The following is a 21,328-nucleotide window of genomic DNA, read 5'->3' as shown; positions in this document are numbered from 1 at the left end:
GGGGTACATACGAGAAAATCAATTTATTTCCCCACGGCCACCAGTTTGACATATATCAGCTGTTTTCTTAGATTTCCTGTCTCAGGTCGAAACTTTCCATTTCCACCCCTCTCCATTTTATGGTCATTTTTGTTATATTTTCTTATTTTTTTGGCCAAAAAAAGTTTAACTAGAAGGTTCGAACTTCGCATGCAAGTAGGGGTGATGTTGAAGAATTGTCTTTCTCAAGTTCAAAGTTTTCTTCTTCAGTTCTTCTAGGACAAAACGCCCGAAATCATTTTGATCGTTGTAATTGTTGAACTGGACCGCCTCCTATTTAATGAATAATACGAGTATGATCGTTGCTAGGGTGATTTTTTTTACTTCCCATTTTCGAAATTTCTTGTCATTATGACAATTTTTTCTTTGTTGTCAATTGGAATTGAACAAGAGGGTTCGAAACCACCGGGTCTATTGAAATTATGAATTTTCATTCGAGAGAGAAATGAAAAGTTATTGAGGAATAGCAAATTTTCCATATAAAGAAATAAGATTGAGAATTGATATCATTTCCAAGAAATTCATTTTATGGAAAGATTTGTTTGTGTATTAGTTAAATTCTTCATTCGACGAAAAATTCGACTTACGTGATGGATTTCTGCTACTCACGGCTTTTTGGGAATGTCTTTGAAGATATCTCGTCGAAAGAAGAATTATTAAGTGTAATTTCATTGAAAAAAACCCGCGACCTTGATATATTCAAGTAACTCAGATCATAGATTTTGATATAAACTCGTATCAATAACAACTGAGGGGGCTCCTGCAATGACAGGTATTCAAAATGATTTTATAGCTTTTTGCCTCAAAGACGAGAATTTTTCAGGTTCATTTTCATTTCATTAGCTTTCATTATTCTTTCATAACTTTCATTAGCTACTACTTCATAATTCAACAAGCATTTTCTTACTTCAAACAAACAAAAAATACGTAATTGTGAACAAATCTATGCTGTTACATTCAAGATTTCTAGAATTATATAAATAATAGATCGCACAGAATTTCGTCAGTAAACAGTAGATCTTGGGTCTAGTTAAGTTAGCAATATGCTAACAATAAAATTTTCAAAACGACATTATTGCTAAAATAAAAGTTGTCTACTTGGTATATTGCTGTCTATATAAAATTAACAAAGCACTTGGTTTTATTCTATTTATATTTCTAATGATCATAAATAGACAATATATGACGTGTATAATGTAATCGATAATTCGGTGAGGATGACCTTTAAATTTTTTATATGCATTGTTGAAATTGTTGTTGAAGACAAAATTTATGAAACGTTTTTATTTATTTTTTTTTCTGATTTGGAAAAATCACAGAAGTATTTTGAATTGAATTAAAATTCAAAATTAAAATTAAATTTGAGCAAAATATACAAGTATTTTTTATACAAAGCGTGTGGCTTGATCTACGAGAGTTGGATCAGAAGAAAATATAATAAAACCAGAAATAAATTAAAAAAATTGAGGACGCATCACAACGTCTTACCAAGGAAACTAACAGACTACACTATGATTGATTAGTCCGGGCATCTAAGGTCAAGCAACCAACTAAACCAAACTGGCAGTAAAGACAGCGAGAAGTACGAGAACAAACAAAAAGCTAATACGTCAAAATGGACAGGATTCCGAATAGGGTTAACTTCAACTAGTGGATCCATGCTTCAAGATCGTTTTTAGTCTATGAATTTGCCTTTTCTAAAAGTTGCGAGATATACAACGTCGAATCGGATGCAAAAAGGAGTAGAGTAAATCGCACAAACAATAAGACGGACCATTGAACCCATGGAAATTTGAAGAAGAGCAGCCTAAGTGTCCAACAATGTGTGAACAATTTATATAATAAATAAAAGTTTGAAAGATCGTTGTTATTGCTAGACCACTGTGAACAAAAGACGGTAAATGTTTGGGTCATAAAAAATCAAAAAATTATTATTTTCAATAATTTTTTGTTTCATTTAGTTTTTATTTTTTCGGCGCAAATACTTCAACTATATCAAAAATTAAATGATTATGTTAATTATTTTTATAATTAATAATGATTGCCCCAGAGGTCAACGTTACGTGTATGGTAAAGATAAAAATAACACATCTTAAAATAGAATTTTTTTTCCATTATACGTAAACAAACATCCAATAAAATAACTTAGGTTATCATAGGGATAAGTCGCTTTCAATAGAAACAAATATTACTAGAATAAAGACAACTCTTAAGTGTTATCAGTACACGTTGATTATCCATAATTTCTAATTTGAACATAAATCGAATCTCATTATTGTAACCTATAACCTCTCTGTTATTTTTAAACTGTTAGAGTTCTAAGTAGTAATTCCCAACTCTACTACGTTCACTAGGACCTCGAAGTAACGATTATTCCATAGCAATAAAAATTTATATCAGTAAAAATAATTCGTAACTAATATTTGCCTTTAATTTTATGGCTTAAATAAAAATTTTAAAAGCTTCACTATGGTGGTTTATTATAAATTTATTTCTGATGTTCTCTTCGCAAATATATATATATATATATATATATATATATATATATATATATATATATATATATATATATATATATATATATATATATATAAATCATTTCACCTGGGGTAATAGATGTCAAGTTTCATCCACAAAATATTGGTCATTTGTTACTTTTCTTTTACTAATCACTTTTAAAGACGATGAAACTTGCGCTAAATTTCTGACTAAGGTACGATGTAAAAAGTTGAATGTTTTTAATTGTGTATTTCTTAAAGTTTTAACTACCAGGGTGTCGCTGGAGGCCAAATCTGGTGAATACCGATCTTGAAATCATAAAAGATTATAATATGATAGATCGTATTTCATTCATTCATTCATATGTCTATGGCAAATAGTATGTATCACTATTTCATTTTTTAATTAACTGCAGTCAGAGCTCACGATGATGGTGGTATTTAAAATGCAAAGTTGCCAGCTCTAGCTCCTTTACTTTCGTGGTATTTCAAAATATACAGAGTGGTCCTTGTAGTAGTAAACATTGCTAATACTCGTCAGGTTTCTCTAGTAGTGGAAAAGGAATTTCAACGACATTATCTTTGGAATTAAGTAAAATGTACCCCTCATCAAAGACCGTGAAGTCATATTTCAATCGTGGCCTATATTGCCAATGTGAAAGGATAGAAATGTTCTTGCGTCATATTATGTTTGATATATTTATCTTTTTGACATAGTTAAAGTAATAATTTTCCCGTTAATTGAAGAAGCTTCAACTACCATGTGAGAATAATACGACGCGAGAGTGTTTTATCACAAATATTTGTTAACACTTTTTACTATATGAGAATTACATCACAAAATTGCTGTAATCTAGGTAAGTCTCTCATCGTTATAACCTTGACTTGAAAATGTATCGAAACCAACAACTAACAGAATCATAGTAATCACCTCCCAAAATAAATTCACGTACAATTGTTTATAAAATTATTCAAGAGCGCAAGCGTAAGCTATAAATATGTGGTTGGGGTAATAATAAATTTAAATTATGTTAAGTTGCATCGAAATTTGTAAAATAGAATCATAAATTTTGCTCAAATTGTTTTTTATCAGTGATATATTTTTTATTTATAATCCATATATACAAACATTCACGTTTTCTCATATTTGACTCTGTTGACGCATTTCGTTGAGAATTTTTATGATTAATCGTATGCAGGTTCATGTTTTTAACTCTCAACTAGTGACCGTTACACTTTTGGTAGTTTAGCAAACTTTTTACATTGTTTTCTCGTAATTTGTTTGTGAGTGACTCCGCAGTTTCATAACATATTTTAATTTGAAGGTTCAGGAGGAAGATACATATAGAATTGATAAAAAAACATTTTTTGCATAAAATGTTAGTTTGAATCTATATAAATATGTCTGTAAATTTTTAAAACTGAATTCAAAATTCCGGGTTATAGCTGTCGCGTCGCAGGCGGTCGGCAGAGAGAGAGAGAGGGGAAGAGAGAGAGAGAGAGAGAGAGAGAGAGAGAAAGACGTAGGGAGAGAGGAGAAGAGAGAAAGACGTAGGGAGAGAAGGAGAGAGGAAGACGTAGGGAGAGAGAGAGAAAGACGTGGGGAGAGAGGGGTAGAGAGAGGAAGAGGGAGAGAGAGATATATGGAAAGAAAGGGAGAGAGAGAGAAGGAAAGAAAGGGAGAGAGTCCAGTCTACACTGCTTCGTTTTTCAAGGCTACTGTACATGAATGTGGTTTCACAGAAATTGAAGCTTCACCGTATATCCCTGATACGACTCCTTCCGACTATTTTTTGTTCGCAAAGCTAAATGCCGAATTATTACGTAGAAAATTTAATAGGGACAATGAAATTGAAAAAGCGGGGTGTACGAACTCATGGATCGAACTACGTACGTTATTTTTAAGTATTGAGATGTACGTCAAAACAAACATCATATAGAATAAATATTAAGAAAATGCGGGTACTTACGTTGTTCATAAAACTGCGCAATAGTACGAATACCATAATTGGACAAAGTGCACAATATTTCGATGATGGCTTCTTCATCAGTACCCAATCCAGCTACGGCATCGTGAAGTTCTTTGGCATAAAATTGTGGTAGCGGTGTCATAAGGGCTACCATAACATCTTCGAATTTTCCGCCCAATTCGCTCTTCAATTCAGAAACAAGATCTTTGCCGTATGATGTTTTGAAAGTTTCTGCGATTTCGAGACGTTGGACGATACCTCTGCGTGCCAAGACGTCGATGATGGCTTTCTCGTCCGTTCCGAAACCTTTCATAGCCTTCTTTAGTGTGGCGGCATCGGCTACGGGGTCGAAGGGATCGGCCGGGTAGACAGTGGGTGTACACTGCAACGGATAAACATATTGTAGGTATTGTATTTGTACTTATTTGTATAACAGCTTTAAGGCAAGATTCAAGCAGCAGTGGGTCGAAATTCGTTATGTGCCCACAACTAAAATCTAAACAAAAAACAAGGTGACGAGGGCTGAAAAGTTGGCATGCTAGCATAGAGAAAATAGTCTTCTTTAGATAAAATTGTATTGTGTCACAATAGGCTTTAGTTTCACCGATTATCTCTTTATCGACCCAAAAATTCTATCCGGCTAGCAATGTATTGAGGTCTGAAAACTGAAAAAAGTCGATGGGTACCAGATCTGGAGAATACAGTGGATGCGGAAGAAACTCGAAGCCCAATTCATACAATTTGGCCATTATTTTAATTGATTAGGGACACGGTAGATTGTATTGATTAAACAGTACTTTCTTCTTCTTCAAATGGGAAGTTTTTCCGCGATTTCTTCGTTTGTACTCTCCAATAATTCTAAGTAATAGTCGCTGTTTATGGTTTTTCCCATTTCAAGATTAGGTTTATTACAATCACTGAAATAAAACAGCTCTAAACAATCCTTAGAGTCAACAATCACTGTTGTTTGTGGTGGATTGTGAGCACGCGCAACAACAATTTTGAACAGAGCTTTTGCATACGCAAATATCCATTCACAATATGTCCAACAAGCTCCTCTGATATCTTAAGGGTTTCAGTTATCTCAGTCATCCAAAATTATTTTGTGGACTTTTTTGATGTTTTGATGTTTTTGATTGTAATGCTATTATTACAATAACCTAGCCTAACTTAACCTTATGGTTAGGTTAGGTTAGGTTAGGTCAGGTTAGGTAAAATAGGCTGACCAATGACCTTTCCAATTTATGTGTGTTTTTTGTGAAGGACCTGCTATCTACAGTTTGTATCAAATGGATGGAAATAATAGGTTATGGACACATAACAAATTTTGACCCAGTAATCGTTGATGATTATATTTATTAATTATTACATAGCGATATACAAGCCATATATATAGCTTTTATACCTCAGCCCTGTTTTTCTAAGTGTCTTTACATTAGCAATAGTAGGGGGATATAAAACTTTTCAAAAGTCAGTCAAATTTGCTGAGCAACATCAATTTTTTCATTATTCTGATATATTACCCCAGACTTACGATTCTTTAGAAATAACTTATACATAGAGGAAGTTCTAACATGTTAAGGACGTCCCTTTTTTGTTCAATAGCAAATTATTTATGTTCTTGTTACTATTTCATTCATTACAAAGCTCGTTTCTAGGGAAAAGTCGTAAACCGAGTATTTTATAACACGCTAACGTTCCTAGTCTTGTTGGCGCTCTAGAATCCATAGTTTTGATAAGCTAGATCAATAAAGCGGGTCAAATAGAAATATCATAGGCGTGGTGCGCAATTTGTTATAGATTGATTTAGATCGAGTGATACGATAAATAATTATGAAACCGACATCTTATTCCTAAAATATTGACACATTTTTTAACATTATTAGTACAGAGAGGACAAGATAACAAGTTGTAAGTACTTAGTCGACATATTATCAAATTGGTGAAGAGAATTTGTATTTCAAAAAATTTTTAGAACATAGATGGATCCTGGTTAAATGAAGTACATACTTATTATTTTTAAAAGTTTATTATGAAGACATAGATTCAAAACATTAAGAAAAATGGTGCTGAGATATTGAAAAACGGAACCACATCCTTTAGTATAAAGATTGATATGGCGCTCTTTGAGATAATGACTGAAATATTAACATTAACCTCACATCTTCGCCCACAGATATTCAAATCAATATTCCAATAACGTTCAACGTGGCATAATTTCTCATTAATATATTAAATACGTGAGTATTTGCCGCATGACGTAATAGATATTCATACCGTAAACTGAACAAGATTGAAGAACGAAAATAAGAAGGAAAGAGCTAAAAATAAATAAATTGCTGTAACGTTCGAAGGTTAATTTCAGATTGGATGAGTCACAGAAACTTTGCGGGGAAATATTCAAGGTACCTATACCCATCTAGAATCAAAAGTGAAACTTTAAGAATGTTGTTTCATTACGTCATGTCATTGTTTATTTTACGGCAGTGATTGCATTTATAAAAAATATGTAATTATTAAATTTACAGGAAAGTAATATTCTCATTCTTTTTATCAAACTTTATTTCGCTGTCTGTTTAGGTGGAATTTTCTAAGCAAATTTTAACCAACTCATTGATTCAAAATTTCGCATACTTTCTGGTTGTTGATGACAATAAAAATCAATAAAAAAATTAGTCCAATGTGTAATAGTATCACGTTAATCGACTTTTTTTTTAATTTAGAATAGTATATTGAATTGAATTTTACAAATTTCGTAACAATTTTTTTATAAAATAAATCATTTATTACGTAACATATCCAAAATTCTGGAAAATTAAGGATGGTTTTTTTGAGAAATCAATTTTTGCAAAAAAGTTCATTTTTTTAGTTTTTTCGAGTAAAAAACGTACATTTTAGAACAAAATGGTGCTGGTAGGTCAATTTGGGCCATAATGACGGCCGTTTGAAATGAGTGTACTTGTTGAATGCTTAAATAGCTTATCCATAACGTAGACTTACACGTGGCGGCATAGGATTCAAAAAACGTTTTTCGGAAAAATGGAAGCGGCCATATTTCCTCAAATAAAATGAATATAAAATGATATCCCAAAGTTTGAAAAAAATCGATTTTTTTGCCTGGTGAATCCATTTAGAATGGGCCATTTACATATCTCCATAGAAAGTTCAATAATGTAAGTTCAGGAGATCGCGCTGGCCATTCCAACGATCTTCGCCTTCCTAATAAATATTGCATTGCGGTTCTGTCTGACATCTAACGTCTGACTTTAGTAATTGTGGTGTTTTATCTTACTGGAGCGATATCGTTTTCACTGGAATCTGAAGGTTTCCTGGATTAGGATATAAATTTGCTAAAGTTGGACTGACATCATTTTGAAGTAGTTCCAAATGATTCTAACCATTCAAATTGCCCTCAATGGAAAAGAGGCCAATGATATGGATTTCCGGCAATCCCTGCCGAAACATCTAGTCCAGTGAGTTGACCAATAGCGGCAATTTCGCATAACATAACATCTTCTAATTGGATAATATTGTTCGTTATCCAACAAGTAAAACTTTCGCTCACAAAAATAAATTCTATAGAAATCGTCTTCCATAAACTTCTGAGTAGGTATTACTTTATAGGGACGCATTTTATTCTCCTTTAATATGTTAACTATCCATGTATTGCTAAAATTGAATGTTATGCATAAATAAAGCACCGCATCTAAATTGATTCCACCAAGCATTGGCAGCTGATTTTTTATTTTCCAATATCATCAAACTCGCAAAACTGCTTCTATATTTTATAAATTCACTCTTGGGATGCAGACGATAAATCCGGAAGTTTCTAATGAAACAGGAGTTTTGTCCTGTTGCTTTCAGGTTTTATCTCCGTAATCACTTTTTTCAGAATTGAACTTTCAAATTGTTATGGGATTTCCGTTACAATTCAGTTGTATTAGTCACTAACGTTAATCATTTGACTAAAAAACGAAATCTAGATATTACAGAGAAAAGGAAAAACCGTCCGAAAAATATATTGACATATGGTGTTTGGTTTTTAAAGAATGGAAATGCGAGGGGTATTAAAAAAAGACGACCGCTTATTTTACTCAAAACAAAGTAAATCTGAATTAACGAGATTTTATATTTTCCATCGAGTATAATTGCGATTTAAAAAATTTATGATCTCTACGCTTATTGAAACAGATACCGGAAATTTGTAAGGTAATTAATAATATCCATAATTAGATCATTGTTTTCCTTTTTAAAAGTTTTTAAATACATTCCAAGACCGGATAAAAATATCTAATCTGCTCGAGTTGAATTTGAAATATCAAAGAAATGAATAATTACTTCCTTATTCATATTTCCTACAATAGGCAATACTGATAAGTGTAATCAAAATAAGGATAAGTGTTTGTTTAAGTATTACAATATATGTAAATACGAGAAGTTATCGATAATTTATTGTTTTTAGAAAAAGGAATTTCGATTTTTTTTCTGTTTGAAACCTTCTCCGGGTTGCAAGTATTATGGTTATCTGGATTACTTTTTTCACTAAAAATGTTTTCTCTCGATTATTTTTAAATGCGTACATAAATTTAAAAAATATTTTACATCACATCAGGAGGAAGGATTATAAAAAAGTGACAACCTTTAACAAGTACGAAGGGACGGATTCTAAAGTTCGTATGACTTAATTTATTGACATGCGTAATCCGCTTCTCATCGCCTGTAATCGTTGTTTTGTGGTAGATGTTTAGATATCGGTTTATCAAAATTATTTGAATCATATTGACTTTTTCAAATTTTCCACGACTAAGGCGAGAGTTATCTTTAAATTCAATGTTCCCGAACGAAATCGAGCAAAATATTTCCTAAGTATACGGATTTCTGATTCAGGCTATATTTCAAACAATCAACTTTCCTGCGAATTTCTAGGTGTTCTACCCAAAATATCAGAAGATAATTTTGTGTGTTTTTGGATATTTAAAATCGGCGTAAGCTACCCTCAATTTCATTCATCAATTTCAATTTTGGAATCAGATCTATTCTCAAATTCCTACATACTTTACACAGAAACTCTGTCAACTCCTCGAAATGTCAGATAAATTCAGAAACACCCTTCAATATTTATTCCTTAAGTTATTTTTTCTATACTCTGTTGTCTATTCCGATTAAACACGATTTAAAATATATACATACGCTTTTAGATGTAGCAAAGCTGAAATAATAGCTTTTTTATGAAAAAGTAGCTGAGCCGTAGACTTCAGCTATTGTATTTGAAAAATTAAAAGCCCCATGAGAAAAATAGCAGACGCCACAGTTCAAGTTATTTTATATATGAGAAAAGTTTCTATTCTATTTTCTAACAATAACGATTGATTTTGTAATAAATCGATCAATACTCGCCACTGGGGTATTTACCAGAACGGGGATGGAAAACAACCAAAAAGAAAAATAGGGAGAAGAAAAATACAAAGTGAAGACTATAGGTGATAAAAAATTATAACCTAAAACACCTATTCAGTTAATAATAAAATCGTTCATCATCGAAATAAATATTACGTATAAACATTTATATAAGAGTTGCAGAAGAGTGACTTCCGCTATGTTTCTAATGTCATCTGTCAAAATTTCGTATAATTCTAACAGGTAGATTAGTTTTTATATGCATATACAAAATTTTATTTTTGTGTAAATATGAAGAAAACACAATATTTTGTATTAATGAAACCAAGGAAAAGTTACATAAATTATATTCTAAAAATGCTACGTCTCAAAAAATATTTGTTTGTAAGTGGTTATTTGCTTATAAAATGATGCTGATATCCGGGGCCATAAGGAATCATATTGAATTAAAAATTTCTCAAAATGAATTCTCAATAAATACAGAGCGTGATTCGTACCCTATTAAACGTCAGCATAAAGATTTCACATAGTTTCAGTTGCAGATACTCCTAATGCCGACAGCTGACAAGTTGGTTGGAAATTCAATACCAACTACTACTAGGTCAGTTCAAATCCTGTTAGGTTGGATCTTTGAAGGAATAGATGTTTAATAGTCCTGACAAGATGTGCAGATCATAACAAAAAATTGAGGTTAGAATAACAGCTGGAATGTTACGTACATGATTAGACAATTATTTGTAAATCTTTAAAGAATATACAGCTGGAAATTAGTTGTGTGTCAAGTTACACCTTATAACACAGTAATTAATTTTCGACGAAGCTGCTTTTATTTTTTCTAGAATGTATTTAATACAAATAAAACTGCTGTTAGTTTTTGATTATCTTGAGTACAATTTATTGAAAAAATGTTGCAATATTGGAATTATCTCAGTAATCGTAATGGCAGTTGACCGAGACAAAGACGATCGTGAGGTAGAAGTTGTGTCAGTGTCACAAGTCTGATACTTGGTACACCACGTCTCAGAAACCAACCAAAGTGTATCATAGCGTGATGTATGAGGTATCAGAGTTGTGCAGAATGGGACTACACATCATCAGCTCAGAGGTTAGGAGAGACCTCTGCCTCCAGGTCGTTGGCTGCCTCGCTCAACAGCTATTATGACCATTTACAAGCTTTGAAATTATGTATTCCTCACAATAAGAAAAACAGAAATATGCATATACAGGGTGGTTCTAAATTTATGCGACAAACTTGATGTGAATCTTCTCCTTCGGAGGTAGTGAGTATAATCAAGTTTGTTTTTTCAAATTTAAGATAAACATTTGAAATTTGAAAGACCTAAACCATTAATATAAGAGGGTTATCTATTGTTAATAGTATCTTCTATCTCTATAAACAAATTTTCTAAGAAATCAAGAATTTTTATGCATCAAGAGATGTTATATACGACTTACACATTTAGAGAAACCCTCTTATGATTACAATTATTGATTCGTATAGATGATTTTCACATTTCTTATAAACAATAAGAATTTACCGTTTTGATTTGACTGCATGGATTTAACACTAACGGATCCAATCAGGAAAACCAATCATAGAAGACGTATCATTTTCCACCACCAATTTAAATAAAAATGTCTTTGAACAGTCGAAACATGGAATTGATGGGTTATCCGCCGTATAAACCTTGTTTTGCACCTAATGATTTCTTCTTATTCCCATAGATCAAAAATAAATTGAGAGGTCAACGTTTTTCTATACCTGAAGAAGCGGTTGATGCATTCAAATCACATGTCCATTTACATAGATCCAAGATTCGTCGTCTGCCACGATTTTTACTGCATATCTTTGCATCAACACGTGCATTTTGCAATGTCAGTTTTCGCACAGCATCGATGTTTCCTGGCACACCAGTCGACTTTTACGAAATTCAACCTGTAATGAAGTGCGACTACGACTGAATTCATAAAACCAGCGAAAATATAATGCTTCGTCACCAAAAATCGAAGCGAGTTGAGCATAAGCCATAACGCAAGTCATAGAAAATCATCGCACGAAAATGTTCGCAATTTCATTCCATTTTTTGACCAAGATCAATGTTTCAAGTAATGTGTATGACAACACGTTCTGGGTACGTTCGCCATTAAAAATGTCAAACTTTATGATCGTCATGTCAGATTTGACATATCCACATCAATGTTGCCATATCTCAAAACTCAAATAACAACCTTCGTCTAGCTTTGTATAGCTTGGGATACCTCACAAGTACAGATTAGCAAACCAGCAGTAGTAACTACTTGATTGTGGAACTGGGTGTAAAAACTATAAGGATTATAATAAAAACTGACTGAAAAGCAGAGGAATCAGTGAGAAGTGTCAAATAAATGATGTACTTAGATATATAAGAAAGAGGTAAGGTAAATTGGATCAGCTGGTTGAATCCTGGAAGCATGGCCAAAAATCACAAAAGATAAGAAACGTTAGGAAGAGAACGCGAATTATAACGATGGCGAAATAATTGGCAATTTATATCACAGTAAACACCGAGTAGATCGAAACCAAAAAATCGATATTCATTCTTAGAGAGGTACATAAAAAATAACCCGTTTCAGATTTATCAATTACTTTGAGAGACTATATATAAATGTATTATTATTTTCCATATTTCGAAACAAAATTCGTGATGTAGCTCCTGCTACTTTTCTCATTTCAAGCTACATCTTGCAAAATCCGTTTGCGGCTTTTTTTATTTAAAGATATCATACTTACTTCCTCATACCTCTGATGTCTTTTACGAGGTACAGGCTTACGAGATTTTAGAAAGAATTTCCAAGAAAAAAATATATCCCACAAACACATCGTTTTTCAATTAGCCCAGGCAACTTCAATTAGATGTGAAAATTTTCAACAATCTAAGATTCACAAAAACTATTAACGATTTTAAGGATTTTTTTAATGTCAAATAACATAATACCTACTACAGGACAAAATTTTGAATGTTTATACCGATTAGAAATTTATAGGTCTCAGATCAGTACGTCTAGGCGAGCTATTCCACTATTATATGATTAGAGAGCAATATACAATGTTCAAGGAATTGAAAATGCAGTTATTGAAAAATAAAGAGATATCCTTCAAGAAATTATCAGTAGAGATGCTTGGATGAGTTATTGCATTAATTAGATATAAAGGAATACCTTAATTCACAACTATTGGTTGGCGACAAGTAAAATAAAATACTTTTTTTAACTATAAATAGTTTTTTATCGATTATGTATTCTCCATTTTGCTAAATGACCTTTTGCCATCTTTTTTCATCTTCATGATTCCGCAATCATAAAATTTCTGGTCCTTATCAGCAAAAAACTGAACCAGATGCGATTGAAGGTCATCGTCATTTGTGAAAGTTTAACTTTGATTTAAAGAATTCTGCAAGCTTCGGAATAAATCAGTATAATAAACCAGATCAGTGCTGTATGGGGGATGTGGCATCACTTCCCAGAGAAGCTGCTCCAATAGTTTCCCACGAATTGCTAAAGATGTGCAAGTCCTTGCATTATCATGGTGGAACACTAAACCTTTCCGATTTGACAATTCTGGCAGTTTTTCTTTGATTGCTCTATCTAGTTTCATTAATTGTTGACAGTAAACATCAGAATTGATCATTTGGTTCTTTGGAAGCTGCTCAAAAACACAACACCTTTGTAATCGCATCAAACTGATAGCATGAGCTTTGTTTGTTGTCCTTGAAGTTTCGATGTGGTTTGTTCTGGTTCATCGTGTTTGCTCCATGATCGTTTTCGAACTATGTTACTATACAGTACCCATTTTCCATCACCAAGAAAGGTATTAAGCTTCTTAACCAGCCCAATACATTTAAGTGTGATACACGTAGCCTCTTCGCAACCTCTCGAATGACGATTCTTTTCAATTATGACTTTGATTTGGTCATCATCAACTTCAGTAGGATGACCAGAACGTTGTTCATCTTTGAGGTAAAAATCTCCAGAACGGAATTTTCGAACTACAGTTCAAGAAGCGTTTTGATCTTTACTGTGGTCAGTTGTTACAACTGGCGAGTAATAAGGTTGTCCCACTAGATTATGTTAATGTCTAAGAAAATTTTTCAAAAGATCATACAATGTAGATACTATAAAATTTCTAGGATTCAAATAACCCGACTTGCATAAACGATTATAATATGTAATTTTAAATGGAATGTTTTATTTATTTAGAATACATATATTTAGAAATAATAATAAATGTTCTTGTAAATATACATATATAAATAATTATTTAAAAATGGTAAATTAGATTTACAAATTTAGTTGAGGTTAGATTTATTTAATTACTTTAGTTTATAAACACATTCTAAATTTAATTTTTGTATTTGTTAATAACTATATCATTTAACAGACATTTTTACAACATAATATCAACAACTTTTACAGCCAATATTTTTTCCTGAACTCGTCAAGTCATTTATATATTTCTATTATAAACTAGGAATTATTAATCTACGAAGACAGGTTTTTATGTATTAAGTTAAACCTAAAATACAGTAATCCAATCGCCAATATAGAAAAATTCACTCGTATAAAGGATATTTTAGAAAAATATGGAGTAATGTACCTTATAGACAGAACAATCAGTCAAGGAATCTGACAGATCACCTAAGGATTCTAGAATCGATATAGTTAGATAACAGTTCAAATGCATAAGCTTGACGGATAATGACTGCATAATATGCCACTTAAAGTTCCTAATGAAACATTGATGACAAATTTTCTTCACTCACGTATAAGTGTTATTTAAATGAAAGTGTCAACTATGAATTTAAGCCTAAATATCTTTATTTGAATAATAAGTTAACCCCTAAATATTTTCGCTGCAACTTTAGTTCACGTCATATTAAAGAGATGCCGTTCATGTTCTATTTAGAATAAGGCGATTGGTTGACCTCGAGCTAAGAAATTAATGGCGTCTCCAATAAGAGAAGCGCGCGAAACAGTGGTCTATTCAAATGATCGTACAATGTTACACATATTCAAATCTTAGAAGTTTTATGGACATGAATAATGAAATTACGAAAAGAGAAGAGTCAAACGACAATATCTGAGTATGCCATATACCATGATTGGTAGTATTTTCGCAACTGGAATAGCTGCATGGGGGCATTTTTGGAAAACATTCATATTTAACAAACGTGCAACCAAATATAGCGCAAGCAAATTAAAGTTTGGTTTATTATATTTACATTCGCAAGACCATGTGATGGAGAGACGCCTTTAATTTCTTGAAAGGAGAGAATAGATAAGGACATAAAATTCTTCTCTTACACATGGGCGTTATTGCTCGTGTCCAGACTTTCCTATACAGGGACTTTAAAACAATTGGGCAAATGGGCAAAAACCACATTAATTCCTAACAATGTCGAGTCCCAAAAATGTCAATTCAACCTTTGGATAAATTATCTTTTCTATTTTTCATACAAAATAAGATTTTTTTATTTAATTTACTGAATTTATTCTAATTTCTTGTCTAAAATTAACATACAAGATAAATTGTTAATACATATTTTTTTAAATATTAAAAAGTGGGTGGTCCTTTTACGGTTATCATTACCAATCTGAACATCCTGTATATAGAATATAAAACAAAAAAAAATCGGAATTTGAATTTTCTTTTGGTAATAATTTGAAAAAGTACAAAAAATTAACTTCTTAAAAAAAGAATCCAGGTGTTAATGAAATAAGCTGGCCAATAACAATTAGATCATTTGATGGTGGAACAATAGTAGGAAATAAAACAAATAAAAAATATTAGATGTAATATCTCCCAAAAACGTATGGAATAATTTTTCACGTAAACATTTTAGCTAAAAGCGCAATAATTACCACATTCTCCTGTACATGAACCAAAATTTCTTATTTGCTTTTTTGTTTAATCAATTTGTATACTCATTTCACTTTAAATCATTAATTATAATTATTATCATTTAATTTGAATTCAATATAATTATTGCAAACTAGATCAGTATGAAAAATTCTTCAAAAAAAAATTTAATAATAAAATACATAAATAAATATGATAAGTAATATTTTCTCTAAAAATTTAGTCATTTCTTTGCATAATTATAATTTTTTTAAATGGTTACACATTCTTCTTAGTATATTTCATATAATCAAGTAACATCTATTAATAAACCGTGAATCAGAATTACTATCAATATATCTGAAAGACTTTCATGAAATTCGAATTAAATTAAATCTGCTATATATCAAGAATCTATAAATATAGCACAATTTAAATTACATCAAATATATTTTCTGAAAAACATAACGCCCATATGTTGTATAAAAATTGAATTTTTCCGAAAAATAATAAAAAAAGTACTTACTTTGAAAGGATAATACTGTTGGGTCATATTTGCTTGAGTTACTTGTGACTAGAACGTAAAAAATACCAAATATAACTAAATAATATTTAATAACAAATTACAGACTTGTGCTAGTTGCTAGTTAAACTGTTATTGATGAACTGAGTCACAGACCATGAAAAATGCAAATATATTTGAGTGAATGAGACCTCCAAGCATGACATCATAGTTTTAAATAATTATTACACTATAAACCTAGTGAGCAACAACATATTATTTAAGAAGAATTTTAAACCAGATAAGTTATTTGATTCATCATTAATTACTACATATTTTTTTTGTTAATCATAAGTTCAATATCATGTTTTTATATCATTAAGATTATTTAGAAAAAAAGGAATCTAAACTATTACGTTTTATAAAGAGAAATTTATATCGTAAACCGGTTTGTAATCTATTTATAAAACAGGTCTAAATTTAACTAAATCTGGAATAAATATTGTAAATGTAGTAATTTATTACAATTTTTTTTTATATTCAATTATTTTAACACGATATTTTTAACGAAACGAAAATCAATAACTGCCTATTAGGCAGACATAAAAAAAATTACTAAACTTAATCCAAATTTATTGGTAATTATTATATATATATATATATATATATATATATATATATATATATATATATATATATATATATAAATTATTATAGATACAATTGAATAGATATATTCTAATAAAAATCCATGAACTACTTACAAGTTAGGGATGAATATAAATTGAGTCACACCCACCGAGTTCTGTGTCACAAATGCTGCTAAAGAAATACTCTTTTCGTTCACTTGTCATACCAAACCGGCTACGGTGTTTTAATGGACGGTGTTCAAATCGTTTATTTTAAGCATTGCGTTCACTTGACTTTCAAACGATACCACGTTATCTAAACACCAACCGACTATTTTGATAAGTCTATCATGTATTTTTTCATTACAGGTTGATTTTATATATTCTGGATATTCTAAAAATACCATTTACCAAAAGTACCAATGTCGAGGTCATGTCAGAAGTACCTTAATATCTATATTGGTATTTAATCGTACTCATAAGTAACGTTATTAAATATGATTCTGATGTATGAGTAATTTTGAATTGAATCTATTATTTTACAAAATAAAAATTAAGTCAAAGTTTCCATTATTCTAGGAATTTATGGTTCCGATATTTTAGACAAATTGTACTTTGTGTCGACTTCTAGAACTTTTTTTAGTTATTATCATAAAATATTCATTCAACTTTCGTAATACTAGACTAGATTATACATTCATTGCTTTTTTTCTATATGAAATAAGACTAAGTTACTGAATATTAATTTTAAAATTTTCTCTTACACAATTTTTGTCTTAGAAAAGTACTGCGAAATATTTGATAGTAGGTAATGATAATAAAATTGAATTTGTATTTCGTCTCATTTATAACAATAGTCAGCTATGTGTACAAATAATCATAAATTTTCGTTGCTAAGATTATTGTAAATAGATGAATTGTTAAACAATATAAGTCAACAATTTTAGGAAATACTTAAAGTAACTACCATTTAGTGGAGGCATTGTGAGCTAAACGTAATAAAGTGATAATTGCCGAGGATACACATTCATAATATGCATAAATAACTAGTTATTTTTTTCTATTAAATTTGCATATGTTATTTACAATGTATAGAATTAATACTAATTTGTTTTAAAATCTTTTTAGTTTGATAAAGATCTTTTTTATCTACTATGTATGCAACACAAAATACAGCCTTCCCTTATTTATTGAGAATAATGAATTGTAGTAATTATTATTTCAAATGGTATTATTTGACGAATCGAGTAAAAATTATGAAGTAAATTAAATGAATTTTGGATGAGCATTCTATTTTTATGCCAATTTGAAGCTATACCCTTTTATAATTAATTTACATATATATGCTAAAATGATGCTATTTGCATAGGTATATAGTGTAAATGTTTCCTAATTATTATATAAGCATAAAAATTTTCTGGGATGTACGCGTATTAGTTCATTTCCGAGCTCTAATTACAATGCTGTTTCTTACTAATGCCTATGAAGCAATCACAAAGTCTATACAAAACACATGACTAAATAATTTAGTTCCTAATGCCAATGATACATATTTCTACGTCATTATTTTTGTAGAACGAAAGAAACTACTTCCTTTTTCCGATACTAATGAATACTTGCCAATCCACGCAATGAGTTACTGATATTTATTTTGAATATTCAAGACAATGAAATTTTTAACAAATGCTCTTAAAATAAATGCAAATATAAAAAAGAACTTGAAATATCCTCTAACAATTTTCTTTAATTGAAAAAGATTAGAGCCGGTTCTGTTGGGATATAATTAACCATAGAAAATTCCATGCGAATGCTTCTCCAGCGATGATATACCAACTGCACACATATAGTTAAATATTATATTAGGAAATAGAAGTATTGATAAAATTTTCACATAATTGGAAAAAATAATCGTAAGTAAAACTAGGAAATCAATATTCAACTAAAATAAAATTTATAACACAAGAAAGTATTCCAGATTTTTTACATAATGCTTCAAAAAATTATTGTTAAAAATTATGTGCAATCCATCTTTCATCCAAATTTCTAGATGTGCCTGGAAAGTTTTGATAATTGGTACTCCTGATTCATGAATGTTCGGAAACGTTCGAGATTATTCGAGAATGTTCGTCATGAATTTACAGTTTATATAAAAGCGATTCAGGTTGGCGGCAGATCAGTACATTCAAATACGTGAAGTGTATAAGTCACTTATCTGGTATTGTAACTGTGAAGTTTGTGATTTAACTCCAATAACATTTGTCAATACAAAAACAAGCAGAATGGTAAAGTCTCCAGCAATTGGTATTGATTTGGGCACAACATATTCCTGCGTAGGTGTGTGGCAATATGGAAAAGTAGAAATAATTGCCAATGATCAAGGAAATAGAACAACTCCAAGTTATGTGGCGTTCACCGATAATGAACGACTTTTAGGAGATGCAGCGAAAGGTCAAGTGGCGTTAAACCCCAGTAATACAGTTTTTGATGCTAAACGTCTAATTGGTAGAAAATATGACGATCCAAAAATTCAACAAGACATCAAACATTGGCCGTTTAAAGTCGTAAATGATGGTGGAAAACCAAAAATTGAAGTTGAATTTAAAGGACAAAGAAAAATATTCGCTCCAGAAGAAATAAGTTCCATGGTCCTCACAAAAATGAAGGAAATTGCAGAAGCTTATTTAGGAACCACAGTTAGAGATGCTGTTATCACAGTGCCAGCGTATTTCAATGATTCGCAAAGACAAGCTACAAAAGATGCAGGTGCAATAGCTGGTTTAAATGTTTTACGAATTATCAACGAACCAACTGCAGCAGCATTGGCATATGGCTTGGATAAGAATTTAAAAGGTGAAAAGAATGTCCTTATATTTGACTTGGGTGGAGGTACTTTTGATGTATCCATTTTAACAATAGATGAAGGCTCCTTATTTGAAGTAAAGGCAACAGCAGGTGATACCCATCTTGGAGGAGAAGATTTTGATAACAGGTTAGTGAATCACTTTGCTGATGAATTTAAAAGGAAATTTAAAAAAGATCTAAAAAGCAATCCAAGAGCACTTCGAAGGCTAAGAACTGCTGCCGAAAGAGCTAAACGCACATTATCTTCTAGCTCTGAAGCCACATTAGAAATTGATGCACTTTTCGAAGGTATTGATTTCTATACTAAAATTAGCCGAGCAAGATTTGAGGAGTTATGTTCAGATTTGTTCAAAAGTACTCTTCAACCTGTGGAAAAGGCATTAACAGATGCAAAAATAGATAAAGGGCACATTGACGATATAGTTCTAGTCGGAGGTTCTACGAGGATTCCAAAAATTCAACACCTACTTCAAAATTACTTCAGTGGAAAACATTTAAATCTTTCAATCAATCCAGATGAAGCAGTGGCATATGGCGCAGCGGTCCAAGCAGCAGTTTTGAGCGGAGAAACGGATTCTAAAATCCAAGATGTCTTATTGGTTGATGTTGCTCCACTTTCCCTTGGTATTGAAACAGCTGGCGGCGTAATGACAAAAATTATAGAAAGAAATGCAAGAATACCATGTAAACAAACTAAAGATTTCACTACATATTCTGATAATCAACCTGCTGTTACCATTCAAGTATTCGAAGGTGAAAGGGCCATGACAAAAGACAACAACCTTCTAGGAACTTTCGATTTAACTGGTATTCCTCCTGCACCACGTGGAGTTCCAAAAATTGAAGTTACTTTTGATTTAGATGCAAACGGTATATTGAATGTTTCTGCTAAAGATACAAGTTCTGGAAATTCCCGTAATATCACTATCAAGAATGATAAAGGACGTCTCTCACAAGCAGAAATCGACAGAATGGTGTCAGAAGCAGAAAAATACAAAGAACAAGATGAACACCAAAGACAACAAGTTGCCGCTAAGAATCAACTGGAAAGTTATATTTTCCAATTAAAACAAGCTGTTAGAGACAACGGAAGTAAACTGTCTTCTGCAGATAAATCTACTGTTGAAAACGAATGTGATAGTTGTTTGAAATGGTTAGACAACAATACGTTAGCTGAGAAAGAAGAATTCGAAGAGAAACAAAAGGAACTGAGTAGAATTTGCAGTCCAATCATGGCGAAGATACACCAAGGATCCCAGGGAGGAGGAATGCCCGGTGATTATAGGGGAGCATCAAAGGAAAGTGGACCAACTATTGAAGAAGTCGATTAATTTTTTTTCTCATTATTTTTAGACATTCCAAAAATTGTCAATTGACTTTTTGTATGCACACTGTATGCAAGTATTTTTTGGTTGATATTTTTATATTTACACTGTATCCAAAGTATTTATTTTTCAGTTGAGTTTTTATATGTATATAAATATTTATTATTTGATATTTTTAGTTTTATTTTTATATGGTATATTGTTGAAATTCATTTGAATAAATAAATCCAA

At 31.2% G+C, this 21,328-nt stretch overlaps 2 protein-coding genes across 5 annotated transcripts in view; one reads left to right on the top strand and one right to left on the bottom strand.

Moving 5' to 3' along the window:
- LOC130441128 (annexin B9) overlaps positions 1-18,184 on the bottom strand; it is a 25,196-nt gene extending 7,012 nt beyond the window's left edge. For 2 of the 3 annotated variants that reach the window (XM_056774675.1, XM_056774673.1), the window contains exons 1-3: positions 17,046-18,184; positions 16,306-16,353; positions 4,508-4,889 (exon numbers count right to left, since the gene is read on the bottom strand). In XM_056774675.1, coding sequence (XP_056630653.1) covers positions 4,508-4,889; positions 16,306-16,332 — 409 coding nt within the window. In that variant the 5' untranslated portion in view covers positions 16,333-16,353; positions 17,046-18,184. Of the gene's footprint in view, positions 1-4,507; positions 4,890-16,305; positions 16,484-17,045 lie in introns of those variants that run through there. The other variant, XM_056774674.1, reaches the window with a different exon arrangement.
- Positions 10,301-21,328, top strand: LOC130441127 (heat shock protein 68-like). 2 transcript variants are annotated; one of them, XM_056774672.1, is made up of 2 exons: positions 10,301-10,885; positions 19,199-21,231. In XM_056774672.1, the coding sequence occupies exons 1-2, from the start codon at positions 10,745-10,747 to the stop codon at positions 21,101-21,103; spliced, it is 2,046 nt and encodes a 681-aa protein (XP_056630650.1). In that variant the 5' UTR covers positions 10,301-10,744; the 3' UTR covers positions 21,104-21,231. The 2 variants fall into 2 exon arrangements, with proteins under 2 accessions (XP_056630650.1, XP_056630649.1); XM_056774671.1 differs by lacking the exon at positions 10,301-10,885 and having other exon boundaries at positions 19,092-21,328.

Source organism: Diorhabda sublineata, chromosome 3 (genome assembly GCF_026230105.1).
Source record: "Diorhabda sublineata isolate icDioSubl1.1 chromosome 3, icDioSubl1.1, whole genome shotgun sequence".
Lineage (NCBI taxonomy): Eukaryota > Metazoa > Arthropoda > Insecta > Coleoptera > Chrysomelidae > Diorhabda > Diorhabda sublineata.
Note: the sequence above shows the minus strand (reverse complement) of the source record. Positions and strands in the feature narration are given on the sequence as shown.

What these genes read in the sequence shown, in the direction of transcription:
- LOC130441127 (XM_056774672.1), top strand. Translation starts at nt 10,745, where the DNA reads ATGTATTTAATACAAATAAAACTGCTGTTAGTTTTTGATTATCTTGAG. An exon ending in ACGATCGTGAGGTAGAAGTT is followed by an intron (nt 10,886 to 19,198) that starts GTGTCAGTGTCA and finishes AGAATGGTAAAG; the next exon opens with TCTCCAGCAATTGGTATTGA.